Source organism: Xiphophorus hellerii, chromosome 17 (genome assembly GCF_003331165.1).
Source record: "Xiphophorus hellerii strain 12219 chromosome 17, Xiphophorus_hellerii-4.1, whole genome shotgun sequence".
Taxonomy (NCBI): Eukaryota; Metazoa; Chordata; class Actinopteri; order Cyprinodontiformes; family Poeciliidae; genus Xiphophorus; species Xiphophorus hellerii.
The window spans coordinates 8380894-8392721 of NC_045688.1; the positions used below are offsets into that span (position 1 = coordinate 8380894).

The 11828-nt window shown below is 41.4% G+C and overlaps 2 protein-coding genes across 2 annotated transcripts in view; both read right to left on the reverse strand.

Annotated features, from left to right (window-relative positions):
- The window catches only part of igf1 (insulin-like growth factor 1), a 32867-nt gene extending 29089 nt beyond the window's left edge, over nt 1–3778 (reverse strand). The window contains exon 1 of the mRNA XM_032589986.1: nt 3360–3778. The gene's annotated coding sequence lies outside the window, so the exon portion shown is untranslated. The remainder of the gene's footprint in view (nt 1–3359) is intronic.
- Nucleotides 3779–3890: 112 nt separating this feature from the next.
- LOC116737000 (zinc finger protein 11-like) lies at nt 3891–11010 on the reverse strand. The gene is made up of 7 exons (XM_032589935.1): nt 10862–11010; nt 9656–9858; nt 9461–9562; nt 9287–9382; nt 9096–9206; nt 7585–7708; nt 3891–6660 (listed from the first exon to the last, which is right to left on the reverse strand). The coding sequence occupies exons 1-7, from the start codon at nt 10887–10889 to the stop codon at nt 4061–4063; spliced, it is 3264 nt and encodes a 1087-aa protein (XP_032445826.1). The 5' UTR covers nt 10890–11010; the 3' UTR covers nt 3891–4060.
- Between the last annotated feature and the right edge of the window lie 818 nt (nt 11011–11828).

Here is an 11828-nt window from a genome sequence, read left to right on the forward strand (position 1 = left end):
ATATGAAACCGCAAGGACCTTATGAGCAATCCAGGTGAAGGGTCTTGGTCAGAGAAAGATGGCGCTCGAGTGCTCATTTAGCGACAGGACAAGAAGAAGAAGGTGATCTATTGTCTGCACACTCCACCAATCACGTCTTTCCTCACTGAAAGGTACATTAATATTTCTCTGGTCTGAAGAACATAAGGACTGCTAATGACCAAACTAACACCATCTGCACTGTGAAGCATAGTGGTGGCGGTATGGTGCTGTGGGGATTTTTGTTTGTGGTAACTAGAGATTTTACAATCAAACCTCCCCTGTAGGTCTCTGAAATTCACACATTGACCCAACAAAGATATAGCCAATATTACGAAGTAACACCTTGGTAAGGAATCTGTAAATGTCCCAGTCAAAGCCTCGACTTGGATTGAATTAAGTATATTTATATGTAAAGCTATAGTATACAGCTTTCACAAAAATGTTTTTGACATATTTGCTGTATGTGACAGTATGAGAAAGATGATCTGTGAAAAGATCAAGCTCCTCATGTGAATGGCTCCTGCGTTAAACAACCAATCAGAGCCAGAGGGAGGATCTTAGAGCTGCCAATCATCCTCGTCTACGCACTGCTGGATGTGCTAATGGCAGAGAAACAATTTACCTGTTTTTCTGCCGTTATCGGTGGCCATGCTAATTAGTGTGATCACTTTTGGGGTGAATTGGCAGCAACATCAAAGATACATAAGGGTGATTGGCAGCGCAGAGACCCTCCTCCTGGCTCTGATTGGTGTGCAGATGACAGTAAGTCCATAGGGAGAATGCAGATGAGCTTGATTTTTTTTTCATACATTATCTGTCTCATATCATGTTCTTGTGACATAGAGACAATCCTAACAAATAAGTAAAAACAAATAAATTTTGTAAATTAAAGTTAAATAGTGCAGCTTTGAGACCTAAAACTGGCAGACAGTTTTAGGTGTGTTAAAAATGTTAGGTCAAATGGATGATGCACTTCGAACTCGACAGGATACAAATGTGAGCGAACAAAACAGGTGTACCAATCTGTAATGTAGGGCTGGACAATACAAGTATTTTGTATTGATCAACGTCGATAATCAACGTTTTAAATATCTGAAATAGAAACAAACTAGTGAGGTGACCTTTCTTGTTTTATCCAGTTTTCACTCCTCGCTGTTTATTTTTATTTTTAAGCAGTTATGAGGCAAAACCTTAAACTGCTGCTGCGCAAGTTACGCAACAGGCTGTTGCTAGGTAACCAAAGAATGAGTGAGTTAGTTGATTCCACGAGGCTTTTTCAGCAGTGAGAGGTTGAGCGACTAAAGCCTTTCCTCTGCCTACATCTCCCAGAATGCTGTGCGTTTCTGGATCAGAGTTTAGTGAATAATCTATCAGATGTATTATCTATTGATATCGATCACGTGTCTATTGCTATATATATATTGTCATTAATTTATCCTGTCATATAACAGAGAGTGAATCCTTTAACTTGCAGTAGTTTGTTGCGTCCTGCACGGGCCGTATGGAGGAAGCGCGAGTCTACCCCACACACCGACCTGTTGAAGCCTGCTCCAGGCATTCCCCTCTATTTGCAAATCCAGGAAAGTTCTTGTGACTCAGAAACAAAAACACAAAGCAAACAGATGAAGGAACAATATTATCCCCCAGTAATTATTGGCTTAATGTGGCTGCAGCAGCTAATCCGAGACGAGAGCCAACATTTCAAACAATGCACAGGTTCACGGTTCGGCTTTGCTGCAAATCTGCTGCCTCATGCTGCATTCAGATCTGGACGGTGGCCTGTAAGTGACACCCTCTAAGCAGGCAGGGAAGAATGCTGTCTGTGCAGCTAAGTGAACCAACACAGGAGCAATGGCTTGCTGAGGGTGAGGGGTTGGGCTGCAGAGCGTGCCTCGCATCTGGCACCGCCGAGACAATGTCTAGGAAAGAGACGGCTGCCAGGCCTCAATTACTGGGGGCAATAATCCAGGACACACTGAAGCAGTTAGAGCCCCATATAAATCAATATGCTTTGGGTTAAAAAGCGATCTGCTCCCAACACTCTGGAGAGGCTGCTGCTTGATTTTTCTCAGAGACGGTAGCCTTTTTTTTTTTTTTTCTGTTAAAAACCGACGGGATGATGCAGCTGTTGCGGTTTCCACCGTCACTCAGGCTGCGTCAACGGTCAGGTGAAAAGGACTGCGAGGAAGAGAAGCAGGATAAATATTGACTCTCGGCTACTGGGCCTGAGTAAACAGTTGTGAAACTGATGTTGCATAAAAGCAGAAGCTGCATAAACAAGCAGGGCCGCCTGCAGAACAAACGCGTCTCTACGCAGAACCTTCACGGCTTACTGAGAATCAGTATTAAGGTTTCAAGTCAAGCAGAAGCTCTGGATTATTTATGTATCAGGATGCTTCGCCACAAGCCACTGACACCGATTATGAGTGTGTTATTGCCATCTAGTGGCCGAACAGGACAACTACAGGCTGATTTTCCTCTGCTTTAGTTCACTTAACTCTGATGCATCTCTGCAATTTTATTTTATAAAATATAAGAACAGCATGTAAAAGTTTTATGTAATTTACCCACTTTCTAAAAGGGAAAAAACTTGTGACGGTGTATTTGGACATTGTAGATAGAAAAAATAATAATCTAATTTTCTAGAATTTTTTTTTCTGGGGGAAATTTCTGAGTTTCAAAGGGTTCAAATATGCCAAAAAATATACATATTTTGAAAATAATTCTAGAAAAATTCTAGAAATAAAATTTCAAAAGTCAAAAATTTTCAACTTGAAACATTTTTGATATTTGAAATTCACTTTTCCATGTTTTCTCTAGAAAATTTCTGAGCGCATGTCAACATTCTTCAATTTATTTCTAGTAAATTTTAGACTTTCAAAACATAAATTTCCTTGTTTATTTCTAGAAATCTTCGGAGATTAATCTAAAGTTTAGTTAAATAATTTTTTTTGTGGAAAATTACCTTTTCCATATAAACAATGGACATAAAAACGTGATGCTCAGCACACATTTAAATTTTTATCTCAAAGTTCCCAGATCACACCTTGATTTCAACACTTAACCCACCAGTATTTTCTAAAATCAACTAAATCCTACTGTTTTCAATTCTAACCAGTTTTAAATCAAGATAAACTGGACCGGTGGTTCTTATGGAGGAGGATTTGGGCCAATGGAAATAATACATGTTGAATTTAATCTGAAGCATTGTTTTTTTCCCCTTAGAGGTCCATATCCTCTTCCATAGGTTCATAATCTGTCTAAAACTGTATTTTTATATTTTTAGTGTTAAAGGATCTACACTTATATTACACAGTGTCAGATCTTCCAGCCCTTACTTGTCAAGTCCAGGTGTAGTAGATGAATCTTGACCATCCACACTCCTAAAACTAGAAGCAACCTGCAGACGACAGGACCTCATTATTATTTAAACAGTTAAATGTGAAGGAATGTTGCAAAAACTCCAGTAAGACACTGAAATTTGTTTAAAAGTGTGAGAACTCTGATTGCAGCCGTTCTGTAAAGACTGAGAAACACAGAGACGAAGACAAAGGTGGTGGGAACAAATGAAACAAAGACTTAGTTTTGTTTGACAGAAATCTTGAATCTATATACCCACCCTCAATTCGGTCAGATGAGGAGGATTCTCCAGTTCTCCAGGTAAAAAAGATTAAGATTAGATCAATTTCTGCACACATCAAATCTATTCCAGCATACTTTTTGATAAAATGTACACAAAGTAGATGTATTCTGCAACAAATAATCTTTTCTCTGTTGACAAATTGAGTAATATTGAAATTACTGTTGAATTTAACCATTTTTACTTAAAAATAAAAAAGATAAAGGATAATAAAAAGTAAGACAGCAACGACTGTTCAAGTTTTTAATGTTTCAAAGTTCAGAAAAGCAACATTTTTCTGCAGCCTTTCCCTGAGCAAGTCTGAATATTCATTCCTTGTTTTACAAGTCAACTCTGTGATGCATAAAGGAAAAGAAAAACACTGACTCGTAAACAAAACCCAATGAAGAAATTCAGAGTTCATGGGTTAAATTCTAGTCCGACTTCCGCTGCGAACGTTTGTTCCAGCTTCACGTCGTGAGTGAGCGAATGTTCCCACAGCAGCTTCTTCTGCAGGAAGACCAATCCACAGTCCTCACAGACGAAGCTCCGCGTTTTCCCGGCATGAGTCCGCCGGTGTTTCTTCATGTGGTAGGACAGACGGAAGGTTTTATCGCAGAGGTCGCATTTAAACGGTTTCTCCCCCGTGTGGATGCGCATGTGAGACTTCAAGTAGCCCGACTGGATGAAAGCTTTGCTGCACACGTCGCACTTGTACGGCCGCTCTCCGGTGTGGTAGCGGTTGTGAAGCCGGAGCTCGTTGGCGGTCAGGAAGGTCTTCCCGCAGACGGTGCACTGGTGCGGTCTCTCCCCGGTGTGGATGAGCTCGTGCCTCTTCAGGGACGTCTCCTTCATAAACTGCTTGCCGCAGGTCTTGCAGGGATAGCGCACGCCGATGTGGACCTGCTCCACGTGGTTACTGAGCTGCAGCTTGGTGCGGTAGGCCATGTCGCACTGCGAGCAGCTCCAGGGTTTCTCCTCGGAGTGCGTCCCCATGTGGACCGTCAGCTCCGAGGCTGAGCGGTAGCACTTCCCACACTGCCAGCACAGGAAGGGTTTCTCCCCGGTGTGCTTCCTCTGGTGGACGGTCAGGCAGTTGGACGAGCGGAACTTCTCGGGGCACATGTTGCAGGCATAGGGGAACTCTCCTTTGTGTATCCTTTGGTGGATGGCGAGGTAGGACAGCTGGACGAAGGATTTGTCGCACTGCGGACAGGGGAAGGGCCCGGCGAAGCCGTGCTGCTTCTCATAGTGTTCCCTCAGTCGTCTCAGAAGGGTGAAGCTCTTCTCGCACATCGTGCATTTCATCGGCCGGTGCATGAGCTTGTGCCGTTCATAGGCGGCCTCATTCCCGAGGATCTTGCCGCACTCCTTGCAGTAGAGCGGGTCATGGATCCGCTGGTGGACTTTGAGCATCGTGACGCTCTTGAACTCCTTATTGCAATCGTCGCACTTCATCACTTCCCGGATCTCCACCTTGCAGACGTTCTCCTGGTGCTCCTTCAGGGCGGATGGATACTCGAAGTGTTTGCCACAGTTGGAACACCAGACGGGGATCTTGGCCGTTTGGCCTTGTGCGGAGTCGGTACCGCTCGCCTCGCTGTGGCTGGGTCCGGCTCTCTGCTCCTTCTTCCACGACAGACGGGAAGTCTTCTTGTGGCAGATGGCGTAGATCTGGTGTCTCTTCAGGCCATGCATGTGTTTGAACCTCTTCTTGCAATGGATGCAGTGAAACGGTCGGTCCTCTGTGTGGCATTGGATGTGCCTGTTCAGAGTTTTGATGCTATCAAACACCCTGCTGCACACAGGGCATGCCTTTGGGGCTTTCTTTCTGTTCAAACCCACTACAGTCCGATTGTCCATTGTAGTTTCTGCAGGCGGGTCAAATTCTGTTTCTTTTTTATCTAATCCGTCAGGATCCTCCTGGTTCTGGGGATCTGCTTCCGCCAGGATCTGCTCCACGGTCTTGCAATGCTCCTCTCGGATACCCTCGTGCCCGTGGATGATCTGGTGTTTCTTCAGAGTGTCTTTGTACTTGAAGCCCTTCTCGCAGGTTATGCAGACGTACGGTCGCTCCTCAGAGTGGGAGCGTAAATGCTTTGCGATGTCCGCGGTGCAGGGGAGGATTCGGCCGCAGATTGGACAGATTTTCCCTTCCACCGATACCTCCGAGTGCGCCTCTGCGTTCGCATCTGGAGCGCCTTTCCTCGCTTTCTGCTCCCTGCTCTTACAAATCTCCCTCTCATGCCTCTTCAACACGTACAGATTCTTGAACTTCTTGTCGCAAAACGAACACTTATACGGACGATCTTCTGAGTGGGACTTCATGTGTCGCTCCATGTCGACTTCCCGGGCGAAGTACTTCCCGCACAAGGAGCAGTTTTTATTTTCAGACATTTCAGAGGTGCAGGGATCTCCCAGGTCTTCGTCTTTAGGGCTGCTGCTCATCACTCCCTTCTCATGAACCCGCATCATGTGGCGGTTCATGTCGTACTGGTCCCTGAACCGCTTATCGCAGCTGCTGCACTTGTACTTCAGGTCGCGGTTTTCGTTGTGGATTTCCTGGTGGCGCCTCATGGCTGCGGCTCGCAGGAACGTCTTGTTGCACACAGGACACGTTTTGTTGTTGGAGTATTTTTTCCGCAGCCTCTTGGCCGCTTCTGATTCGCTGTTTGCCTTCGAAGCTTTTCTCTTCAGCTCCAGCCTCTTGCTTTGCTTCAGCGGCTGAAAAGCGGCGGGCTTTAACGCATCGTCCGAGTCGTCAAGCGGTGCTTCCTTGGCGTTGGCGTCCATATCTTCATGATCGTCGGACTCCACCAGAGTCGGCTGCTCTATCTGAATGTAGTCCAACAGCGTCACAGTTTCGCCCTCCACCTGCACGGTCATACAGCCCTGGATCTGGTCTGAAGACGACTGGATATGCAGCTCGTCAGGATGGATCACGATCTTCTCCAGCTGGGGAAGAGACAGCGAGGACAGGATGCAGTTCCCAAACGATGATGGGATGTTCTGCGTTTCATCTGTGGCGAAATTAAAATTTGATTTAAATGATGGATAAAAAAAAAAAGATGCTTTTGTACAAAAATGGGCTGAAAGTTTAGCTGAAATACCCCTTCAACTTTTTTATGTCCGGTTAATACCACACTCTAAGGTTGTGTAGTGGACTAGTCAAAGCTTGGAGTTGAATTCCAACCCAGCTCACTCCTTTTAAAATGAAATAACACTCTATGTGGCTAAATGAAATAAATTCTGCAAGCAGAAGACAAGCAGGATAAAATTTCCCCACAGAGATGAGAAGCTCACTGTTAGTTTTCACTAATACAGCTGTTGTTGTGGCACAATCAGTTGTTCGGTTTAGGGGGCACATACTTTTTTTCTACACAAAGAAGGTTTTTTTTATTCTGAGAAGATTTAAATAATTCAGTGATGATTTTTTATATTCCTTTTGGTCACCTTTGAAATTAAAAATGGGACCGATATCGTTATCAATTAAAAGCAATAAGAGAATAAAAAATAAAAACCTCAATTATGAAAATCTGACTAATGAATTTCAAAAGGTTCTGGATGCTTTTGCTTTGATTTAGTTTCTGATGTATTTTCAGTTTGTAACATTATATCCAGAAGTTTGTTTCAACTGTTTTCCATGTTTTTAAAAAAATCTAAATCCATCTTCAAGAGGAGTAGACAGATCAAAATAAATACTACCAAAGACATGAACATTCTCTTGTTAGAATGGCCTAGTTAAAGTCCAGACTTAAATAAAATTGAGGCCTGCAGATGTAACTGTAATAAAGGGTGGGTTCTGAAGGAATTGACCCAGAAAAGTTGAGAGTAAATGCTCAACCAAAGTCACATAAAATCCCAGTAAAAAAAGCATTAAAGTTTGTGGTTATGTAAAAATCAAGGGTGTAAATACTTTTGTAATGCGCGTAGTTACGACTCACCAGTAAAATCCACGTGTCCGAGTCTCGTCTGGTAGCGCAGGACAGTTTTCAGGTGCTGGGGGTCCGGTACCGAGTGAGCGCACTCCTCCAGCGCTGTCGGGATGCCACCGATCATGGACGCCGTCTACGACGCAGAAAAGAGAAGAGACCAAACATGAGGTGACAGAAGTTTTCTCAAATATGGGAAAAATTAGAGAACATTTCCTTAAAGTAAAACAGATCAGCATGGAGTCTCTGTAACAAATACTTAACTAAATCCAGATGCCAGCTGGTTGTTTCAGTACAAGGAAAACCTGTTTTCTGTTTCACATCACAAATTTAAAGATGTGAGTTTGCTCAAATCTTTTTGGCATAAAGCAAAATGTTAAAGTGTGGGACACCCCTTCACTCCCACTGTTAAGCACAGTGCAGGTTCTGTGATGCTGTGGGTTTTTATCTCTTTCAAAGGCAAATTTAAGATGAAGGTAAATTTAAGAAAGAAATAACTTATATATAAGTTATAAACTACTAGCACCAATTGATTGTTAAGAGTTTTATTTAATATTTTCTACACACTTTATAAAAATACAGAATGCTGCTTTATAAATATAATTTTAAAAGTGCTGCTTTGGCATGATGCTGCCACCAACGTGGCCCATTGTGTTTCCCAGAAACATTCAGACAGGGATGAATCGTTTTTTCTCGTAATTGACAGAAAGATGTTTATCAGCCAGCTGACTTGGCAGTGGGCAGCAATAGAACTATGTTAACGTATCCTTCAAACTACAGTGTCCCAAACTTTCTGTGATATCTCGTTAGCTTGTTTTTCAATAGTCAGAGAGAAATTGTAACCTGTGACTACGCTTCTATTAATCATAGAATTATGCAAATTAAAATTACAAACATAAATGGTTTCCCCCAGTGTATTATAAGCCTGGCGGGCCACCAGGCTTTACTTGTGCCCCCACCAGGCTTGGCATTGCTTATTTTTTACGTCTCTTTAAAATGTTTGCATTTTTAAGACTTTATGATTGGTGTTCAAGTATTACTCTTCCAATCTTCCAATAACACATAATTATCAAGTGATATTTTCAAATTTCCTGTCAACTTTAAACATTTTTTAACTCAAAAGCACGGCGGGCCGCTGATTGAATGACCGCCTTAGCACCAAACCACCAGGCTGAGCAGGTTTTCTGGGGGAAACCTTGAATAACCTTGATTTATGGAAATACTTCAATTAAAAAAAAACACAAATTTTTTATGCTTTCAGCCGTATCAAAATAGATTTTTCAGGCAAAACTTCTGTAACGTGTTGACGTGAGACTTGCCATGATTTTTAATGACTTATTTTGTGAACTAGCTTAATTATGTGTAATTTAATTTAATTTCTTATTTAATGGGAACACAGCTATTGCAACATTTTTTCTTTTTTCTAACATTAGCAAAATATCAACAAAGATTTGCAAATTTTTGTAAAGGAAAACGCAGCTTGTGTGTTTGAAACCTTTAAAATGATGTGAATGTTCATCTACCTGCTGAATGTCGGGAACTGGGAGAAGCTTCTCCAGTCGGGACAGGAAATCCAACATCAGCATCTGCAAAGCGTTGTCATAGTCGGGTCCAAAATCTGTGGGGAAAACATCCTAGAGAAGGAAAGGTCGGGTTTTAGTCTGAAGAGTACGTAGTTAAGAAGAGCTTAAGGTGAGGAGTAAAAACTAAAGACCTGGAAGAACTTCTCCTTCTCTTCAGGATCCTTCAACAACAACCCGACCTGATCCACAAAGTTCGACTCTGGAAACTGAACATCTGAAAAACAAGGCTGGAAACACAGAAAAGTTCACATTTATAATATATAATTGGCTCTGATCGGTTAAATGTTTTATTTTAAGAGGCTAACCTGTGCTGCCCAGGTGGATATGAGGGATTTTATCTGATCCAGGTGCATCTGGATGGATTCTGTGTCGGGGATCTGCTCGGAGCGACACAATTCAAGAACAACCTGAAGGAAAGGATGAAAAGGTGGTAGGCTGAGCGAACTGTTCTTCACTCACTCCCTTATGGAGGAGAACTGATGTTACTCGTTTTTGCTCACCCGTGCTCTCAGTCCCAGGAGCAGCTGAGCTTTCTGGTCTGGATTCAACAGTTCTGGCACAAGATCAGTGATGGTGCTGATGAAGTCCTCCACTAATCCGTATTCGTGAAGGTTCCCGCTCTGCACGATGTGCCACATGGCCGCAGACACGAGGCGGAGTGGGGGGATGAAGAGGCGGAGAGACGGCAGCAGGAGAGGCGGATCTGAAAAACATTTGACAGAATTAGAAAACCACAACCTTTTTTTTCTTTTCACTTTTATACTGAAATATCTTAAAATAGTCGAGTTTATTCCCAAAAATAAACAGAAAATTGGTCAGCATATCATGGATTAATGACAATTTAAAATACAAAATAATTTTATGAAAAATTAAACAATTACAAGGTAATAAATTTAAACTGTAAATATTAAGTTATGCATTAAATAGCTGGATAGATTTGACTGTTAAAAAGATGGGCGTTTTAATGCAACATTTTCATTAAATACCGTTTAAATAACTATTTAACGCTTTGTTTATTATTTGATTTTGATAGTTTTTGCGTTCTGTATTGTACGACTAGAAATATGAAATCCGAGGGAAAAAAAGCTTTCAACACTTTGCTTTCCAAAAAGTTACTTATTTCTGGTGCTAATCATTTTATTCTCTAAGATTTCTGACGCCCACTTCAACTTCTGCTCCAGCCTGCCACTTGGTGCGTTCACGGACAGAAACACGTGTGGTAAAAACGAACCAAAACACCGGTGAAGTCCGACAGTGTGATGGACGCAACATCTGTAGCTGTTTACTTAATAAATCATCTTAAAATACATGTAACTGATGAACATAAACCGCTGCAGTTGATATAGTGGTTGCTCTGCTTTCAGATCTCAGTTGTTTGCAGCTAGCTTTGCTGACTCTAGTTTTACCTGAAGCTCTTGAAGGCAACATTTGTCAGCGGTTAGTCGGTGGCTGTAACGTAAACTAACGATAACCACGACTGAAGCACATATTTAAAGAATGTGAGAATCTGTTTTTGTTAGGTATTGGTCCGCACTTATTTACGCTCATTCACCCGGTCCAGTTCCCCGGCGTGCGGTGCAACGTAGCAAAAACCAACCACCATCTCAGAGCGGCGTACGCCATGTTTGAAATCGGGCGCACACACTCTGAGAGAAAAACCAACAACTCGGTAAAAACAAACACTACACAAACGCTCATCGACTTACCGTCACTGATAGGTTCTGAGCTCTCCATATTGTGCCGAAAAGTACTCAGTTAGGAATATAAATCAATTCGGGGACGTTGTGAGTCGACGTCCGCCCGACCCTGCGGTGCAAGCAGCTGCTGGCGGGGAGGAAAAGACGGTTAAATATCCTGTTCATAGTGCGCAGGCGCAGTATGTCAACATATGCTTTTTAGATAACATTTACTGCTTTAACCGTGATGTATTTTCACAAGCTATTAATTATTCTGACATGTTAGAAATAAATAAATAAAAAATAATTTTAAAGCCTCTTGCTTGCAAATATCCTTCTTCACATGATTAATGCGGTCTATGTTGCTCACCACCGCCACCTAGAGGAAATTCGGCATTTAATGGCAGGGCAGTAATTTAGTATGAAGAGCCAAAAGTGCCAAGAAAATAAAACATTAACTATTTATTGATCATAAAAACAAAAATATGTGATAGTTTAAATAAAATCAAATATAAATATGTGCAAAAATAGTATATTTTTATTAAATCACAGCAGTTTTAATCACTTTCTGAAATCTGAAAATTAATATATGTCTAAAACACTGAAATATATTTGATGATATTGAAAATATGAGTATATGGGTAATGAGCAATACTTGACAGATTTTTTAATAGCTAAAATTTTAAACAAATGGTCACATTTTGTTTTTATTTACCAATAGCAAAAGATTTACACCTAATTTAGTTATTGGATTGTACAGACAAGTAAACTGGATGATGAAATAAACATGGGAATGTATTTCTATAATAGAAAATTGAAGGAACTATAGCCACATGTAGCCATGTATTGAATGCATGGTTGAAACAAATGTATTTTTGTAATTTAATATATGGATTTCCAAATGTATCAACAATATACACAAGTCCAAAATTAATCCTATGTCTAAGAATGAATAATTTTGAGGGCAACTACATATTTAGTGACTTATTTATTGAAT